The sequence below is a fragment of the Anser brachyrhynchus genome (assembly GCF_964034855.1).
Source record: "Anser brachyrhynchus genome assembly, chromosome: 1".
NCBI classification, from domain to species: Eukaryota; Metazoa; Chordata; class Aves; order Anseriformes; family Anatidae; genus Anser; species Anser brachyrhynchus.
Window position 1 is genome coordinate 100,624,589 of NC_137694.1, and position 20,651 is coordinate 100,645,239.

The 20,651-nt window shown below is 50.4% G+C and overlaps 1 protein-coding gene across 1 annotated transcript; it reads right to left on the minus strand.

The window, feature by feature from the left end:
- Nucleotides 1-519: 519 nt before the first annotated feature.
- Nucleotides 520-20,423, minus strand: HGD (homogentisate 1,2-dioxygenase). Its single transcript, XM_080603493.1, has 14 exons — nt 20,226-20,423; nt 15,515-15,586; nt 13,844-13,932; nt 13,123-13,228; nt 10,516-10,575; nt 10,184-10,275; nt 9,577-9,611; nt 8,642-8,721; nt 8,357-8,456; nt 5,972-6,096; nt 5,276-5,380; nt 4,177-4,303; nt 1,482-1,663; nt 520-883 (listed from the first exon to the last, which is right to left on the minus strand). Exons 1-14 carry the CDS (start codon nt 20,238-20,240, stop codon nt 752-754), a joined length of 1,320 nt encoding a protein of 439 aa, XP_080459619.1. The 5' UTR covers nt 20,241-20,423; the 3' UTR covers nt 520-751.
- Between the last annotated feature and the right edge of the window lie 228 nt (nt 20,424-20,651).

Consider the following 20,651-nt stretch of genomic DNA (forward strand, 5'->3'; position numbering starts at 1 on the left):
CTGCACTTGGCCTTTCTTCCAGGTAGCTTCCCAGGAGCAAACGTTTGGGCTGGCCAGACAAGCCCTTTGACATCCGCTGAGCTGCAAATCAGCACTAGGGAGAGATATTGTCAATTGTAGGCAATCAAGTTGATTTTGAAGGATGGCTAGAATGAGATTGAAGAGGAAACTTTCCCTCACTTAACAGTGAAGCACTTTGGATTCTCTGACCTTTTTTAATTTGCAGAATGCTTTTCTGACAGTAAAGGCTCTTCTTGGCAACCCTCCACAGACCAGCAGGTTGAAATGCCCTGGAGGGGCATTTCCTGTAGGAGGCTTAGATCTGGTAGAGCCTTCAGCTCTGTTTGGAAAGATCTTCCCTTGCAGACAGCATTAAATGCTTCGTTGATCTCTAGCTTTTCCCTGTGAAAGACACGTCACACCATATATTCAGGAGGCTCTGGAGTGGTGACTGCCGCCTCGTATCCACCCAGGGTATAGCATTCACACCAACTACACATGGTGAAAGCCATGCAAGTATTTCAGCTTCGGTGTGTCACCAGGAGGGCTTTAATTGGGTACTTGAAAGCTAAGAATAGCGGTTTTTATTGCATTTCCCAAGTTACATAAGCATGATCATTTTGGTGGTTCGGTGGCTGCTGGAAATGCCATTCTTGGAGCACTCGTTACCTGAGTTGGCTGTGCCACCACATGCAGGTACGCTGGATTTGCCTGTCTTTGGTCGTGTATCGCAAGCAACAGGTAAGTCTCTTTACTTGCGGTTGGGGTTGAAATGGCTTTTCAGAGGTTCCCAGCACTTGTAGTAGTTTTTATCTAGGCGGTTGGAGGTCTTGAGGCCCCACTTGGTAACAGCCATGCTGAGGGAAGATTCAAACATGAAGGCCTGGTGGGAACAGGAAAGGTAGATTAGGGCAAGAGAGTTTGAATCCAAGCAAAGGGGCTCTAGCACAAACAGCAGTACTTGGTCCAGCACCACCAAATTCTGCCTCCAGCCTGGTCAGTCTAGGGGGAGAAAGCAACTCCCAGCAGAGATGGTGAAATCTCTTCAGAGCTGGCATTGCAGTACTGATATTAACTAGGACTCTGCATACACTGAACGCCAGGTTGTTCCAAAAGCTCTATTTCAGAGCCTGTTTGTGATCATCATATTTTAGGGGGTAAGAAAGGAGGACAGTCATGGTCTTGCCTTTTTTGCTCATAGGCTGAGACAAAAAATAAATCAATCAGCATGAAAATTCCCAGCCTCCTGCTCAGGCAACAATTTATGTGGGCAGATGATCAGAGCTGCCTGGCATCTAATGTCTCCAGAGGAGCTCCTGGGAGCTGAGCAACGTTGATCAGTATGGGGTGTGAATGCTGCAGCAGTTTGGTCCAAGCACTTTCCAACTTTCCTGCAAGAAGGTAGGCTGTACTTTGGGAGTGCCACAGTGGCAGTATACTGTGTTGGGTACAAAACCTTAGTGGCTCTCTTGGCTCCTTACCATAGTCCCTTCTGCAACCCTCTCAGGCTCCAGCTTGGCTTTGCTCGCCTTCTCGAAACAGTCAGCATCCGGCCCGTGAGGAGTCATCATGCTGTGCAAGCTGGCCCCTCCAGGCTGGAAGCCTTCCTCCTTTGCTTCGTAGTGGCCTTTGATGAGCCCCATGAACTCACTCATGCAATTCCCTGTGGAAGGCATAGAGAAGGGGTTGCAACGCAGGAGGCGCACAGCTGGTGGGGAGCTCCTTGAAACCCACAAGCCTGGCAGGATGTGGAGTGAAGGTTCCTAAGCAGGGCGTCACAAGAGAGGACATCAGGAATCCTACAGGCAGTGCTGTACAGGTTTTATTCCACTCTTAATTATTTGGATTCAGAAACTGACAGCTCCCTGATATGAAAGTGCATTGATGTTGGTAGACCTGTGCTTTTCCTACTGCCTTGAGTTGCGTAAGTACTGAAACTGCGTACAGACTCCATGGGCAACTTGATATTTACAGACTCAGATTATAGAGATCTGAAAGCACTGGAAAGGCAGTTCAGTGTAATCACCTCTGTGTTATAGGCACTGAGGCACAAAGCTCATAGCCTGCAGTCTGGTGAGAGCCTGGTCTGCTGTCCCAGGTCATAAGCACAAAATCATTTTGTTTGATGTTCTTCCACCACCTCCAGTCCAGCCAGACACTTCCAAAATTTATGCTTTTGATTCATGCAGGAACTGCTTAGTTCTTGATAGCCACTGTATGCCCAAAGACAGGGACCCAGATTCTGTCCTTCCCTGAGGAAGAATACTTTAAGCAGACCCTCTGAAACCAACAGTGACATACCACTAACTTAGCTAACAATGGCTAAATCTAATCACACAGTGCTTATTAAGTTATGCTCCCTGCTGAGGAAGTACTTTAACAACTGCCATCCCAGTCTTTAGTAGACCTGATGTGACTAAACGTTATGGCAACTTCCAGCTGCGTGGTCTGATTTTTGCAAAACCAGAGCATGCTTGTGCGGCTCTGCTATATATAACCCTTTTTTTGCCACTAGTTCAATATATGACTCTAGGACACAACCTTCAGGCACGTGGAAAGGTGACCAAGAGAAATCAATATGTATGAGCTGCACGGCCACCTTTGTATTGAAATTGTTCTGGTGTCTAGAGGTGTCTGTTAAGATGGGAAATTTTTGGAACACTGTGTCTATAATTCACACGTGGGCTGAAGTTAAGGCATCGGGAAAACTGTGACTCTGAGTGCACCAAAGCTCTCTGAACACAGGCTTTTTACTGCACATGAGCAGTGCTTGGGGGTTTCTGGAAAAAGAACTAGACCTCTTGAAAAATGGTTGGAAGAGGAGAATTACTGAACAAGTGCTACTCCTACCCCAGAGCTGCTCTGTCCTGCATCTGCAGCGGTACAAGGTTCTTGTCTTGAGAACTGTTTGCACAGGTACTCTTGGCTCACGACATGGAGAAGAGGATGAGAGTTATCTCAGCTGCCTCTTGCCCCACACTACACAAGGCTTCATGTTTGTTACAGCTTATAACGCACAAATTTAGCACAGCTCTGCTGATGTGCAGCAACTTCATCACTGCAAACAAGTGATGTGCCTCACCTCTTGGGGTCTAAAAGAAGAGGTATCTGTGACCTGGCACTAGCCCGGCTGGTCAAGATGTGTTTCCACTTCACGCTCATTATTGGGAATGAAAGCAGAGGGGCAGGACAGGAATTTGCCTATGGGATTTACTCAGTTGACAGCACAGCTGCCTACTGTGCTTGCAAGCACCACTAATTCTGCCAGCCCCCAAGATGCTTAGAAACATGTCTAAGAAGCAGGAGGGAATGGCTCTTAAACTATGGATAGAGAATGTGCAGAAGGCCTCCCAGCACTTCAAAGTGACTGTAGGGAGACCTTGATGGGGCCTTTTATCTGCTGACAGAAGGGCTGCAGGATGGGCAGGCTATCCCCAGACTCATAGGGCCTCATCCACACCCCGCAAGGGTAATCACATGTGGAGAACAGGATTTCTAGCATCCATTCAGTCTGACGGGTGGCTATGCTCAGGGACTACCAAAAAGAAACCACCTCTGGTGGTGGCAACCAAATCACCCCAAATGCAGCCAGTTCTCTGCGAGGGAGTCCAGTTCCTGACCTCTGGCTTTCCTAAATGCTGGAGGTACCTCCACCACCACCACCATCAGCTCAGGAGAGCCAGTTCAGTCCTTCACTGCAAGCCCAATCTCACCCTGTAAGATCTTGGTCAGCTCTGCATCTCTCAGTGCTTCTTTCCACCTGTGCTGTCGTATTTTTGTTTCTCCTGTTCTTTATGAGATGTTCTTAATGTTCTAATGAGATGCGAAGCAATTCATGGCTGGATGACAGGACGATTTCTGATGTGTCTGTGCAGTGCCAAGTTCGATATGCACCCGATCTCAGCGGGAGCCCCTTGAGTACAGACACATCCATCTACGCAGACACAACCAGCCCATCACCTCCGAGTTTTCCGGAGGTGCTGTAAATAGGAACATCTTTGGTTTTGTTCATTTTCCAAGGAGGACTCACTGACTCCAAGAAGCTGTATGTGACCGTGCCAAGGGCAACAAACTGGGCTGCTTCTTCCCTGACCATGCTCTCAAATAAATGGACGCTTGGTTTTTTTATTTTCTGCACTCCTGTACTCAAGCACAACCCACAAAGAGCAGACGTACTGTGGTAGTATGGTGGTCGGAAGGTGTTGTTGGCCACCCCCCATCGCGGGGGGAATATGACAAAGTCAGCAATCGCCACTCCAGGACGGGTCGACTTGGCTGTCAGGACAGTGAAGATGGAAGGGTCCTGGAAAAAAAATAAATAAAAAGGTAAAAAGCACGAAACAGAGCAGGGCTCTGCTCAGGTCATCCCACTGGCAAATCTGACTACTGCAGCCTCTCCCAAGCCGAGGACTTCAAGGTAATTTGTTTTCCCTCCCCTCTCCCCTTAATAGCTCAAAATTCCCCTTTGAGTAGAGGGCAGGGACATCCTACCAGAGGCTCTTTGCCTCACAGCCCCGCTGACTGACAAACATGGAGAACAAAGGGCAGAGGAATTGTCACTCGCTTCAAGGATTTTTGAGGTTTCCAGTCCAGTAAAGTGATTTTCTGGGCTTCGATCCCAAAACCATCTTTCTCCTGGCAGGTTTTTCCGGAGTTTAAACAATACTTTCTGTTAGTTGTCTCGCTAGAAGTGCTCCTGTCTCCTTGCACACCCACTTGCGGAAGCAGTGCCAGGAGATGGCATCGCTGCGGGCACCTCTCCCACTGGGCTGGTTTCCTTTTCAGAAGAGCTGCTCACATTGATTTTGGCTTTAGTTATTTTCCATAAGATCTAGAAATTATTGCAATGAAAGCTGCCAGCTCTTCAAATGAATTTCAGCGCTGGGCTCAGAGGTACAAGGGGAAGGAGCCTGTACAGTTGTAATAAATAAACCAAGGCAATAATTGGAAGCAAAGGTCTTTTCTCAGAGTTGCATGGTGCATATTGGCTCAGTATTCAGCCCTCTTTCAGGGCACAGAAATGCTATACTAAGCTGCATAAAGCAGGTTAAGAAGCTGATCAGCCTCCAGTTCTGTCATGGTACCACTAAAGAGGTTGTATGTCTTTGCAACATCTTGTTTCAGGCCCAGAAAAACAAGCACAAGAGATTTCACACTATTTCTTATAGAACAGCGTATTTTTTTAACAGGCATTGAATCCCTGGAGCTCAGGGTGAATTTGGATGGTACAGCAACCACAAAGCATAGCTCTCCTTTGCCTAGCTCCAGGACTTACCGCGTGGTCAAAAGCAACAGAATTAATGACCATGAAGTTTTCCAGATTGTATTTGTACGGTGTGTAGTTCCCATGCCAGGCTACAACGTTGAAGGGGGAGAAATCCTATCAAAGCAATAGGGACAGAGTCAGAGGATTACCTCCCACAGCCCTCCAACTTGCTGCACATACGCAGGGCACTGCTCTTTCCCAAATTAAAAATGGGTTTAGTGCTGGTGAGAAGTACAGTGAGAGTGTGAAGCCCTTCGGGCACAGCCCAACACTGCGAGGACATGGTTTTCCTCAGCATTTCCACCTGGTGACCCTCAGCCCTCCCTCCAGGGATCAGTCTCTGAGGACTTTTGGATGCCCAAGCAGTGCTTGAACAAGGTGGGCTCCAACACTATCATTTTGGTATAGAAAACTTGGATTTTCCCAGTGGACTCAGTTAGTTTTTTTCTGCTCAATGGGCAAGTGGAAACAGGGAGGCAAAGACTATCGCTGAGTCTTTGGGTTAACCAAATTTCCACAGACACGTTTTCCAGACCGAGGAGCTTCAGCTGGAGAGATGAAGAAGCCAGGAAGGCAAGGCCTCAGCCCTGCTCCACTTCCCCCAGCAGGACGTCCTGGGACTACATGCATGATAGTGAGTTGTAGACCCCAGGTAATACACTGGTGGTCCCTTCCATGCCCTCTGTTCTCCTGGGGCCTCCTCACCTGCTGGGCTGCAAAGAGCTTGCCCTGGTACTTGCTGATCACCGTGTAGCCCCCCGGCACTCGCCGGTCCTCATACCACGCCACCGGCACCAAGAAGTCGCGTGGATTAGCCAGGCCATTGGCTCCTGCGAAAGAAAGAGAAACACCAAAAAATCTTTGGTCAAGGTGCAAACAAGGTGGCTTTGTGGATGCCCTTCTGCATTTTGAAGGACCTTACTGCTTCTTGGCACATCACGAAACCTGTGATATTCGTGTACTTTTATTGCTCCTACAAGTAAGTAATTATAACACATCCTAGCATTTCAGTCCTTGCTCCCTTACGTGACTAAGACAGGTCTCCCTCTGTTCTTTTCTGAACAGGATTAGCCCTTCATCCTCAATTAAAGGCATGTAACAATTGGGAATTAAGCAAAAAACGGAGGATGAATTGCTTTCAGTTCCTGAACATCCAGCTGCTTGGACACTTAGCCACGCAGAGGCTATGAAGCATGTCGTGAGAGGGCCTAATACATTTCTGAACACTTGAAAAAAAAAAAAGTAATAAAATAAGGGCTAGTGATACTTATAGACTCTGGGCATACTGAGGGGTTGGTTGGTGCAAGGAGTGCATTTTCAAAGTGCAAAGCACTGTATGGGTGCTGAAGTATTCTTCTTCTCATTAGGATTATTGTTGCAAAGTGTTTTGAGTTTCTTGGATAAAAATGCCAGACATTACTACCTGCTGCTAAGGTTTAACAGTCAGTGCTTTTCTCCAGCTGTCATTTTTCAAGTGAAAAGTGAAGTTAGAATAAAATAAGAATGAAATACAAAGGATCATGGTCTCTGAGGGGAAGCCAGGTAGGTGGTGAGAAGAGGAGCTCTTATAATTACCATCTCCTGAAAAGATTTACAGGCAAGCACACTCCTTTTCTTTTCTCCAGAAAGTAAATGTTATAACAGATTCCTGCCTTCTTCAGACTCAAAAAAAAAGCTCCTTCCAACAGTGTCTGAAAAACTAGCTAATGGGAAAACTTCTTACCAATAGGCAGGTGTAACAATATCAATAATCAAGTGGAGAAGGCACAGGGCACAAGAAGCATGGTAAAGGCAGGAAATCCCAGCTTGCTAAAAGGAGAGCTGCTGAAAAACCTCTGTAGGCTCAGAGCAGAAAGAGCATGGGAGAGATGCTGAAGGTTGGGTCGGTTCCTGCCTGTGGGAATGGCCAGCACCAGCTCTTGTAGTTATTTTAGCTCTTACAGGGGAAGTGAAGCTTCCCTGTGACAATCTCAGCAGCATTAACCAGGACAAGGGAGTAGGAGGTGTTTGCTCAGCAAGAGATGTCTGGAGGCAAGCCCTCCAGGGATGAGGAAGGTGAAAAAGCCCGAGCCGAGCACCCCAGGGGAGCTGGCTAGGAGATCACAGCGGGGTTCAGATGCTCTCACAATATCTTTGTCATGGCAGCAAGAGAGCGTGTCTGCTCAGCCTGTGACAGCTCACAGGCCGGGAAGCAGCTGGCAGGGAGGGTCTGTGATTGATGGGAGCCTCAGCCCTGTGCCGCCTGGAAGCAGGCCTGCCCCAGCAGCGCAGCGTGGAGACACGGGTGCATTGCTGCTCTGAGCCTTGTGCTGCTCCTCCCACCGCCCCAGACATTAATTTAGAAGTAGAAAATTAACTTAAAATGTTATTTTTCAAGCTACAGACAATTTAGCAAATCTTTCAAGTTCCTTAACCAGAAAGGAAGGTTTCGTCCACCACTGTGGTCCACAAGCAAATGTTAATGAGCTTTAATGGAGAGTGGTGCCTGTATGGGCAGCAGCAAGGTGCTCAGGTTGCACAGGCAAACACTGGCTTGTGCACACACATGGGCACTTTATTTTCCCTCCTTTTCATCTGGCGTTTCTGTTGTGCTGAGGCTCAGGCTGTGCTTTAGGAAACTGAGTATAGCCATGGGGACAGAGGTGTTAAGAGAGGTGGGGAGAAAGATGCTTGATTAAATCTGAAATGGGTCTTCAAGAGTATCTCTTGCCTCTGAACTCCACCTCTCCTTTTACCAGGTAAATTCTCTCCAGTTACCCCATATCTGTAAGTAGGGATCATCACTGGCGGCCTTTTGAGTTGCTTGTGGTAGGGAGAGGTTCAGAGTCAGCAGTCCAGACCAGAAGGTGGAAAAGGGGGGAAATGGGCCCTTCAGCCTCAGGGGAAGCTCAGGATGGCTGGGCCATCACAGCCTTTTGGAGGTTTGCTTGCTCAGTTGAGGGATAACTGTGCTAGGATGGAAAGCACCTTTGGGGAGGAGTGCATGCATGGGAGGATGGATTACACAGGAGATAAGAGGGTGGTTTGGGGCTGGTAGTTCCTCACTCTGTCCCTTTGAAATTCACTGTGGGTCTGATGGGAGATAGCTACCAATGGGTCCCAGGTCAGGCAGCTCAAAGTGTGCCCCATACACCTCCAGGATGTAGCCTCTGGTCTCTCCGAACACCTCCACGGTAAAACGCATTCCTTGCTGGAAAACAAAGGAAGAAACCAGGATCATCCCGGGACTTGGCTGACAAACCAAGGGCAGCTGAAGGCTGGGTTCTTCTGGGTCCATCCAGCTGCCAGAGCTCAGCAGGGGCCATGCATGTTTTAGCTGTCTGCTTCAACACCGTGCTCTGAGCCCCCTCACCTCCCGGATAACACAGCCCTTACCTGGATAACACAGATTTCATTGGGCTCCACTAGCATCTTCCCAAACTCGGTCGTGATGAGCAGTTTTCCTTGCTGGGGCACTGTGGATGCAAAGTGCAGGTAGAGGAGGTGAAGGAGGCTGGCACTGGGTGTGACGGCTTGCAGGCCTTCCTCTCTGTCCCCCGAGATGGGGGCACGTATATTAGGTAGGGAATAATGTCTTCTGGAACTAAAGAGCTCACATTTTGACTTGAAAAACCAGCAAAATTGCAGAACCTGCCCTAGTATTTTTATTTCATGGTAGTGAGGGAGGTGAGCACGAACAACTCAGTAACTATTTTATGGGAGAAATGTTTCTGTTGGTGACCCCAAGGCATTTCTGTCCCTCGGTCAAGAAAGATGTAAGTAAATATCAGGCTCGCAAGGTCCTGATGCTGCTCAGAGCGTTTTTCTGCGTGCGCTCACTGTATGTGCCAAGCTCAGCACTCATTGTGGCAGTCTGGTTGCCCGAGGCTGGTGAAGTGCGGGAGCTGAGCTGCCATGCCAAATCGTCCTGGACTGAAGCAGTGAAGGCGTCTCACTGTAAGCTGTTCAGAAATCCTAGGGCTTCTGTTTTCCAGAAAACCTCCACAGCGTTCCTGATACTGATCTGGGAAGCACTGGGGGGAGATCTCTGAGCACCAGGCTGGGAAAGCTGGGTCACTGCTCAAAAGCAGCATTGGGTTTTGGCATAGATGCCAAAAGCAGCCCTCTGAGCTGCTTGGGAGCCATGGGAAAAGCCTGACAGCCCAGCTGCTGCCAAGCCACCAGATCTGGATGGCACGCGGGTGAAGCCAACCCTCCTCAAGTCCCTGCAGCTGGCTGTCAGGCCCTGGCTCTGGAGGAGGAAAGAGGCAGGTGGGTGGCAACCCAGATATGCTCTGTGGGGGAAAGGAGAAGCCAAAGCATCCACTCACCAATCAGGAAGTCACCGTCTGAATTGTAAAGGCATCTAAAGAAAAAGAAGAGGAAGGTCACGATGTCAATAAATAAATAAATAAATAAATAAAACAGGCATTTGCACACACTGTCACAGAGTCACAGCATGGTTGGGGTGGGAAGGGACCCCTGGAGGTCACCTGGTCCAACCCACCTGCTCAATCAAAGCCACCTAGAGCTGGTCGCCCAGGACCATGTCCAGACTATGACCATAGCTGGGAAGTTTTGAGCTGGGAGCCAAACAGAGATCTCCCCTTTAGCACCAGAAATGCAACTCATGGGTCAGTAAATGCAACACGTGGGCAGGTGCTGTGAAATCAGGGAGGTTTGATGCACATGGTCCAGAACCAGGACCTCTTGGCAAGATTTTAAGATCTCCTTGGCAAGTTCCCTGCCTTTGTGGCCTTGGGTGAAGCAGCCCTTAGTCAATGGGTAGTGATGCCCACCAGAGGCTGCATGTTCACCTCCAGGGAGCAACTCCGGTCCCTGGGACAAAAGCACCTGGACGCAGCATAACCCCACTGGCCGCACCCCCGTGCCCAGCTCCCTCCTTCATCCCGAGCCTCCGGCAGACCAGCCCCTGACCTGTCGAGCATGGAGGTGTTGCAGACGAAGATGTGGACGGCGATGCCGTGGCGTCCTCTGGGCTCTCCGGCGCCGCACAAGGTGTGCAGTCCCTGCGGGCAGACCCCCAGCAGCATCAGGAGTGAGCGGCAGGCAGCTGGCAGGGGCAGCCCCCCTCCTGCCTCATCCCATCCCTTTGCTGGGGCTCACCCCCATTTCCCACAAAGGCACCTGCCTTGCCCCATCTGGCTGTGGCCGAATACGTTGTTGGCTTTTCTTTAAAATCTTTAGGTGTTTTTAGAAGCCCGGGACAAAGCATGGGGGGCACCCGGCTGCCACGGTCCCCCACTTACGCTCACAAAGTCCAGCTTGTTCTGGGGGGCTTTCGGGATCTCGAAGGGTTTCCATCTCAGCTAGGTCGCAGCACACAGAAAGCAAGAAGAGAACACTGGTGGTTATAAAGCAAATGATAATAATTCATAAGAAAGTAGACATACACACCCACACCCCTCGGCTTGCTGAGATAGCTTTCCCTTTCCTCTTTGCCTTGCTTAATTTGGTCTGCAGGTTTCTTTTGATTTATGGAGCTTTTTCGCTTTGAGCTGTAATTTTGTAAAATCATTGGCTGGCCTGTGTGGGTGCCAAGGTTTTTTAAAAAAAATCCTATTTAAAATCTGTCTCCTCCACTATTGCTAACAACATTGTCGAGAGCAGGAAATTTCAAATGATCTGGCTTTCCACAACCAAATTTCCCTGCTCCTGCACTCTGTGCTGCACCAGGCCATTCATCCCTCCATGACTCGAGCACGTTTCTGCACGCTCCCCCTCGTTTTCCCCACACCCAGAGCAGGCATATCCCTGCCCGCAGGACTGGGGGCTGCCAGCTGCACTGATAACTCCTCCCAAAGCCTGCTGAGACCCTCAGGCAGAAGATGCTGGGGGAGTCCAAGGTGTTCATTACCGCTAATAGCATCATCAGGGTCTCTGCAGCTCTTGGTTAACAGCACCACAGCTGAGAGCCCCTCACAGGTGGGATTTTGGTGCAAATTCACCCAAACATCCGAAATCCTCATGACGGGGCTGGCTTTTGGCCAGATCCTGCTGGCACCAACCACTAGAAATGTTCCCTGCACGGATGTGCTGTACCCCAGGTGAAAGTGCCAGTGGTCCTGGGCATCCAAGACGATGCCTTCTGGCTTTCAGCTACAGGGCCTGGAAGGTCTTGGCATGTTTTTGGGCTGGTTCCCAAAGAAAAAAAAAAAAAGCTTATAGAACTGTGTGTCTGTGGCAGCTGTTTCCAAAAATTCTGAACTCCATGGACAAATTTTTGCTCAATTTGAAAGGAGTGAAAAGAGATTCAATCTCCCCATGCCTCAGAGACGTTTTTCAAGCCAAAACCAAAGTGTGGGGCCCCAAGTGACTTGTCAAGCTCTCCTTGCAAGCCTGCCTCGGGGGGAGCAGAACCACTGCCGTGCTGGACCCAGCAGGTGCATCTCTGCACGAACTGAGACAAAGCAGGGGCTCATCGCTAATTAGCCAGCAGCACCCCAGGCCTGGCCCCCAGCTCTGCTCTCCAAAGCCATCTGCTTCCCAAATGATTCTGCTAATGACTGTTTGAAACCTCTGTGGTTGGGAATTGGGAACCACTGGCAGCAAGGACACACAAAGGGATAACAAGAGGAGACACAGAAGACAGCAGGGAGAAAGGCTGAGTGGGGAAAAGAAGAGAAATAAATATCAGGAATGGAGGTGGCCTAAAGGGAAGCAAACTTTCTCACTGGGGAGTATTGAAGATGACGGTAAGTCTACAGGTTAAATAGTAAGTATAGTGCAGTTCCTGTATAACATCTTCATTTTCACTTTGGTCTCAGAGTGGGTCCTTGTTGGGTTTGGGTTTCACCAGTGCAAGAGCAGCAGAACAGGGGCCCTGAGCCAGAAGAGAAGTCCAAGTGGGTGCTTGAAACAGAGACGCTTTCAGTGTTGATTCATTTTCTCCTTGCCTGTCAGTCATAGTTTCCTTTTGTCACCTCTTTTTAGGCTGGAGAGCTTTCTTCAGCATTGGCATTTCTTGCACCCCTTATTTTTTCATCATCTTTGTCCTCTTTTATGTTTTGTGCACTGTATCTTTTATAATTCTACCATTGTCCTTGAGCAAGATTCCAAGTTTAGAGATTTTTTCCCATTGACTTCAACGAGCTGTGCATAAGACGCATCCATATGGTGATCCCTTTAGATGGATGACAGCGGGGAAAGCTCCTGAAGCGAGCTGGGCAGACCACAAAACACCACAGGGAGCTGAGGATGGGCTCTGTGGCAGGCTGTGAGCGCTGCCGCAGCCAGCCAGCACGGCTGCAGCAAGATTCATTGGGGAAGGAGCACCACGGGCACCTAAATGCAAGCCTGTCACCGCTGCTTGGTCAGCGGTTAGAAAACATATTCCAGCAGAAATTGGAAAGTATTTAGACAAATGGCGAGGCTGCCGGGAGGCTGGAAAATGGCTAAAGATGATGCATCAAAGGGCAAAACCTGAGAGGAGCTGAAACCAATGAGCATGAGTTTGTGTTGAGAGGACGGCAGCTGGGGAGAGTCAGGTTAGCAAAGCCAAATGTCCCGGGGCTGGCAGGAAAGAAATTATGATTAAGGATGATGGCGGGGCCGTAACAGAGGAAGACAAATGCTGTGCCTCTCGAGAACGAAGCCTGATTTCCCACGAGGGCAGCCGAGAAACGGGCTGGCAGCCAGCAGCCTCCCCGAGAGCATGGGGAAGGAGGGGACGGGCAGCAGAAGCACAGGGCGGCTCAGCCCCATGATGAGCCTTTAGCAGGGGAAGGAAGAGAGGAAGAGAGAGCAGCCTAGGTGGTGGAAATGAGCCCAGCCCAAATCCTGCACCCCTACACCCATCGAGGGTTGTCCTCCCCTGGCCAGCCGGCGGGCAAGGAGCCAGGCCCCAGCGTGGTTACCTGGTTGGGGTCGGGCTCCACCTCGTCCCAGCTGTGTGTCAAGTGTCCCTCCTGCAGGGGCTGGAAGGGCTTGTGGCAGACCGAGGGCAGGATCCTATAGAGCCAGCTGCGAGGAAGGAAAAGGCGAGGATGAGCCTGGGGAAGTGGTTAGGTCCTCCGGCGGATCGAACCCCTACGGGCCGAAGTACAGATATATGCTGTTACAGCTGGGTAAATCTCTCTATGTGTGTTTACATATGCTTACGCTCACGGACATGCATAGGTATATAAAAAATTAAAAAATACAACTTTTTGTGGAGCTTTCTCCTGCCACTGGCAAAAAAGACACAACCTGTGGCTGAAATAGGGCTATCTCTGGGGTGGGAAGCCAAGGCTACTCAAACGCAGCAGTTCAGATGGGGCAGGGATGAGCACAGTACCTAACTGAAGGCCTAGGAGGGCTTCAGAAGATACAGGGTCACAGCCAGTACCTGGTTTGGGGTGGGTTACTGAAAGCAGCATGCTGAGGCTGATTATACCCATTGAGATCATTAACGAGCCCATGTGGTGAAGACCAGATGGAGGCAGCGCTGCAGGCAAGACGTTTGCTCCAGGGCTCCACAAGCTGGTTCCCAAATCAGTCATGGCTCAAGTAAGCCCTACACCAGGTGATGGTTTTGCCCTCGCTGCGCCAACCTCCGTGCCCCAACGCCCCCCAAAACGCCCCCCTGGCCCGTGGTACCTCCTCCTGTTGGTGGGACGGGGACAGGTGAAGGCCGAGCCCGAGAGCTGCTCTGCGTAGAGGCCGTAGGGGCAGACCTGTGGGTTGTTCTGTGGGGGGAGAAGGAGAAACCAGCAGTGAGGGGCAGCCCCATTTGTATCATTTTATTATTTTTATTATTTATTACACCATTTTTAGTTTTATTTTGAACACCAAACATTCAGAGGGGCTGCCCCAGCACAGGGAAGCACCACGTTTCTTGCTTTTTCCCTTCTATGCACTAAGCATCCCTGGCCCTTCTGTCCTCTGCCCAGGGAGGGATGCCCAGAGCAGGCATTTTGGTGGTGTAGAGCTTCCTCCTGCCACTGGTAATTGTTGCCTGAGAGTGAGAGCAATCTGCATGGGATCCCTTGCTTTTCTGTGCAGCATTAAGGGCATGCTTTCGCCTTTGCGGAGCCATGGGTGCGACTGGCACAGCTTTAACACCTCTGGCAAGTTCATAACCGAAGGACAGACACCTTCTTTACAGAGAACATGAACTAAACATTTTGGTTTAAGTAGGCCAAGCGCCTCTTTGCTTGAGATCAGCAGGAAGCAAAGGCATCTGCGTACCGCAGAAAATGCCCTGGTGGGACAGCCACACACCATTTCCTAGCCCACCTCCCTGCCAGAGGCTCTGGTTCAGCATCCTGTCCCCTGCTGTGGCTGGGCAGAGGGCTCACCCTGCAGCATCACCTGCTGCCCGGGCAGGTGAGCCTGAGGAAGAGGCAAAATGCCTGGCACGTAGCTCCCGACCCTAAAACTTTGTCTTGTTGGCACAGGCGTGCAGCGGAGCAGGGGGATCAATAGCCCTTGTCATTTTTATCTTAGCCAGCACTACTGCAGATGCCAATCTTACAAACACTGCAGAGGAGAAAGGATCCACCCCTGGGACTGGAGATTTTTCGTCTAACTTGCGTCCAGGTTTTCTATTAACTCTTTCAACACCGAGCCCAAACTCAGCCCAGCTGAAGGCACCTCATTCGACCCCGGGGCGGGCACGGCCAGCCTGGAAATTTGTGCTGGAGTAAGGAGACAGGCGTAAAGGAGAGGAGGGAGTTTCAGTTCTTCAGGGGTTCCTCCTGTATCTGCAGACTGAGCGGGTAGCACCAAGTGGGAAGTGAATCTTTTCTTTAAAACAACCCAATATGATGTGTTTTAATCGACCTGTTCATGGCTGCAGGCGTTCCTGTCCCCTCCCTGCAGGGAAGCTGCCAAAGGTCAGTAACCCAGAGGAATCTAAACCCATTCCTGCAGAGATCTGCAAGCGTGAGCACGTCTCTGTGCCAGCCTTGGGCTTCTGCTCCGGCTCATCCCAGCGCCAATTCCCTCGTCCTCAGCGTGCCTGAGCCGCTGTCATTCCAAAATCCTTTCTGAGAAGCTGCTGCTGAGCAGCGGCAAGCCAGGCAAGTCATAACCCCCAGGTGAAACTTGGAGTCTCTCAAGTAACTTAAACATAGAAGGTATGAAAAGAAATACTCAAATCTGATTTTTGCCAGCATCTTATTATTCTTGTCCTGCATAAGGGAGGCTCCTGAAGACTTCTGTGGCAGCAGAGAGAAAGGAAATACATTAATTTAAAAAGAAGCCCAGGGAACAGATATTCATTCCACTCCATGTCATTTTAATAAAGCACTTTAACAAACTCAGTACCTGTCCCTCTGGTAAAGCTCCAGGACAGCGTGGATCCTCAGAAACGTGTTCGTTTCCAAACCCCGACATGTACTGTAAAATAAACCACACAACTCATCAGTGTTTTGAAAACACAAACAAAACCTCCCCAAACAACTCATCCATCCCATCCTCGTCTTTTCTTTTTTTTTTTTTTTCTTCCCATACTCTTTGCACACATTGAGACTTTCCCCAAGCGATCTGCTTGATGCTTTCCATGCTCCATTTTCCCAGCTCCTGGGTTAGGTTCATTAGCTAACCGTGTGGCGGGCTAGGAGGCACTGACGGGATTTGCTCTTCTGTTAGGTCTACGTGTACATTTTGGTGACACTCTGTGGCACGAAGGCACTTGAGAAATATGCCAGATATCTCAGATATGGTCGGACTCCAGACCAACGGGGTGACGGCACAGGAAGAAACATGTCCCAGCATTACGGAGAGTCACCCAGCGGGGTCTGAACTGCCTGCCGTGGCAGCAAGCAAGAATTAGGGTGACGACCTAGGCTCCTCGGGCGATGTGTAGCTGAGGGATGTGTGGAAGGAGCAGAGCTGCCTGCCTTCCTGCGGCTGTGCTCCGAGGGAGGGCATGGCTGGCAGCTGCAGGACCCCAGGGGATGCTGCAGGACCCCAGGGGATGCTGCTCGCAGCTTTGCAGGGCCAAGGACAGCCCTGCAGCAAACCTCAGACATGCAAAGGGAAGAGGCAGAGCCCTCAGCTTCGCGTTGACAGAAATGTGAATACGGCCCCTTCAGGTCACGAAGCACCTCCGCCGAACCCTGCGTGAACGCAGAGGTATTTCGGCAGTGATCAATGAATGGCTCAGCCCCGTGGCCCGGAAGAGAGTTAAATATTAATGCTCCCTTCTACCCTCCTCCTGCTCGCCTGCAGCCTGAAGGCGCTCGTGGTGTTGCTGAGAGAGGGCTTCTTCACTCAGACCTCCCAACTTTAGGTCGACCTTTTTTTTAAATTCTTTACTTTCGTTGTGTAAACCGCCCCCCACCAGAGCACAAATTGCTGCAGCCCCATCTCCCAGGGCATTTAACACTGGTAGATACGAGTTTGCACCAACGCTTGCCCTGCTCTCTGGGACAGCATCGCCCCGGGCAGAGCCTGACCACACTACTGTGGTGCCTGCGTTGATGCCCCCAGGGGTCCTCAGCCTTCTGCAGGCTGCAGACCCCTGGAAATTTCCCGGTGCAGGAGACACAGTGCAGGCTGAGCTCCCCTGACAAAACGTGTGCTTTTCTCAGGTGCCTGTTGGGTATCTGCGAGTAAAGTCCATTCCCAGAGGGACCCGGGCTGGCCAGCAGCCCTGCGTGGCCCGAGCCTTGGTTCCTGTAGGATTAGGAGGATGTTTCTCTCCTTGCACACATCGCTGGGGCTCTGCTCTCCACCCGCTTCTGCGCAAAGCATATTGATATGCAAAGCAGCAGGTCACCTAAGCAGCCTTGGCAAGTGTAGCATGCTGGTGCATTTCTGTCCCATTTGAAGGGAAATGCAGCACTATCTGGTGGGACTGCAGCACTTCCAGCTGAACCCAGGCCTCCACGCTGCATTCTCCTTCACCAGCACCGTAAAGACAGCAGGAGGGAGCTTTTTCCAGCAGGGCAATCTTGGTGAAAAGGGGAGGGAAGTGGGCAGGGGAGGATGCTTATTTCCTGAAATCACAGCCAGTGAGGCCCGCAGATTGCCATCAGCACAGCGAGGGGATGCTTAATGCATCTGCTTCGGAGAATCACCCCTGCCTGCAAAACACTCCAGCTTAAGGCAGGTGGAGAGCGGGGAGGGTACGGCAGGTGGCTTTTTGGGGAGCAGGGTGCTGTGGTGAGGGCACAGAGCCCTGCAGAGCTGGCCTGCCCCGTTAGCTGCACCCCACCTGGGCTCCCCCACAGCCCCTCTTCTCCTGCTTGATGGCGTAGGGGAAGGACTAAAAAAATAAAATAAAAGCTCAGCACAGGGATTTGGTGAGGAAGAGTGTGCATTTGGGGGGTGGTCACATCCCTTTCATTGCTGGACCCCGTGCTGCCATCCCCAGCGGTGAGCGCAGAGAGAAGCTGCTGCATCATTGTTTGGGCAAATCATTTTTTCCCTGCTTAGGAAAAAATAAAAAAATCTTCAGGTAACTGCATTGGAGGCTGAAAAAAAAAATACAATTCCTTCTGCCGGGCAGGACTGCAGCTGCAGGAGGGGAGGTGGTGTCCTGACAGTGATTTATCACCCTGAGGTTTTGTCACTTCAGGGTTTTGCCTGGCTGTTCCATGTGGCTTTTCTCATTCACTCACTTTATTCTGTCTTCCCCTACACCAGAGGCTTGTCTCCTCTCCTTTCCCTCGAGGGTCAGTGCGAAAGATGACGTGGTTTGCAAAAAAAAAAATCTCTCACAAGCCCCCACGTGTAAATGCAGGGCTGGTGAGCTGGAGCCTGCTATTTGCATCATCACATTCTGTCTGGGGGGTAGAGCTTTTGTCTTCTTCCTGATTTTATTTTTCCTGGCGGTTTGTTTTCCAAATAAATCAGTGCTGAGAGGTGGTAAAAATGTCAGAGGGCTCAGATGTTTCATATGGAGGGAAAAACAGTGCTCGGGTCCAGCTTTGAGCCCAGCTGGGGCAGGCTGAGATGCTCCTAACAAATGGCTTTCCTTGTTCGCTGCCTCCAGAGAGTGGCCGCAGTGGCTGTGCCAGCCAGGGGGGCAATGGGGCTGTGCTGGTGCATTGCAACTCATCTTCCTCGCGATCAGCCCTTCTTCTCCACAATCAATCCTTCATCTCCACGACCAACCCTTCATCTCCACGACCAACCCTTTTTCGCTGTGCCCAACCCTTGGTGCCCATGACCTATCCTTCTTCCCCATGACGCAGCACGGGGTTTTTAGTCCAAAGTGACCTTCTGCTGGGTCACTGCTTTCGCTCCACGTCTCCTCCCGATCAGGGACTATTTTGGTAATTGGAGAGGTGGTTTCTCTGTGAAACAAAAAGTTCTCTGCGGTGCTTTACTTCCACTTCTGCTTATAATTACTCTTCTTATTATTTTGCTCCTGATCCCACAGCTTTTTATGAAACAGGATCTTAGGAATTCATCCAATTCCACCTTGTTTTTGTTTTGTTGCTCTTCAGTAAAATGGGAGAGATGAAAGCCCAGCGCTACATAAAAAATTCAGCAAAAATCATTGATTGGGATAACTGGGATGCAAAGCAGAGTGCTCGCAATGGGTGTCACGATCTGACCTATAAACCACAACCTTTTGCTCACCGGATTAGACAGCAGGGATGGGGAAAAAAATGCATTTGAAGTCTGAACACATGGGCTGCAAAATAATTAAGGCCCTTCTTCAAACGCTGCATAATATATTTCTCTATCCGCTGCTGCTGCGGGATGCAGGGAAGTGATAACCATCCCTGCACAAACCACACAGCACCATGTCTCAGCTCGGGTGGGCCAACACGGGCACACCCAACACAAACCCAAAAGGAGGTGGATGAGTACTGGGGCAGCAGCAGGGTGAAATCTGGGGGTTCAGGGTCTGGCAACGGGATGCACGGCAAAATTTTACTGTATGAGGAAGGATCAAAAAGGCAGGACTCTTCAGAGATGAGTAAGACGTACATATATTACATACACACCTATATAAGTAAAATAATGAATGTTGCAGAAGGTGGTGCAGAGCTGTTGTGTTCTGTCACAAAAGAAAAAGGGATGTTCAATGTGACAAAAACACAGCCTGTTTAAAATCAAGCCAAGGAGGGAGGTCTTTTCCCTCACAACTGCAAGAAGCCAGTGGAAACTATTGTTATATGGTATTGCAGGGCCATAAAGGATGGGAAATGTGTGCATGTACATATACGTATATGCATGCATTTTTGCACACAACCACATACATATCTAAGGGATATACTAAAAATGACAGCCCCTGAGTATGGGGAGCAACACAGAGGTGAGCTCTCCACCACCAGAGTGGTCTTGGGGCGAGGCCTCACCAGCTGCAGGGATGGTTTGGGGCAAATGTCCCCCATACTAAAATAGTGGGGTGCTGGCACAAATTGGGATTGCAATCCTATAAATGAACAATAAACCAACACCCCACCCTTCTTCCAACCCACCCTGTGCTGGGAGAGCATGATATGGCTTGCTGGGAGAAGCCAGTGCTGGATTTTCCAAGTGAACTGAGAAATTGCCCCGGGATGGAGCTGCTGCTTCCCTGGGCTGCTGGGGAAGATTGCAGCAAGGGTTGCAACAGCTGGGCAGATGTTAGTGGCCAGATTTCATAGGCTGAGGGGGAAACACCCCCTGGCAGCCAGGGCAGGAGGGAGCAGCGGAAGAACAAACACGGTGATGAAGAGGTCCTGAACTGGCCCTGACCGATCAAGGATGATTTCCAAAAGAGGAGAAGAGAGCAATAAAAGCTCATTCAGGTGAAGCATAGCAAAATCCGTTATCCCCAGAGAGCTTTAAAACACACCTCGAAACAAAAAGAGGAGCACATTAAAACTAAATGAGACATGCTATCTCCGGCCAAAACAGCAGCCCAGACCTCAGCTGCACACCTCAGTCCCAGCCTGAGGTCATCCTACCACTTCATTGCCACCAGCCCCCGTCCAAAGGGACCATGTTTGGGTGGTCTGGTACCAAGCAGAGACACGGGGGGGGGGGGTGCTGTGGGCAGGCAGCCCCACCACCATTGTGCACGGCCCCTTACCTTCAAGCCCAGCATCCTGCTCCTGGTCCTCCTCCTCTTCTAGCAGGTGCAAACCCCAAGCAGACACTTGGCCAATGCAGCCTGACGTGGCTTCTTCAGGCGAAGTCTGCGAGCAGGTGTTTGTCCAGCAAGGGGGGCTGCATTCACCGAGACAGGCTGGCCGTGGGCTGGAAGTGAGAAAGTCCAAGGGAGCTCTCAAACTGTTTGCTCAGCCCAGTCTGTGTTTAATCAAACACCGGCCTTTCTGCCCAGGACCAATCCCACGAGGGATTTGGAGATAAGAAACAGGGGGTGAGGGGGACACCGATTCCTCACCGCTCCTTTTTCTCATCAGCTGCCAAACACAGGATCACCGTTCTCACATATGAGGGAGAAGAAAGGACAAGGCATTTAAGAACAAAGAAAAGACATTTTTGATTTTTTTTT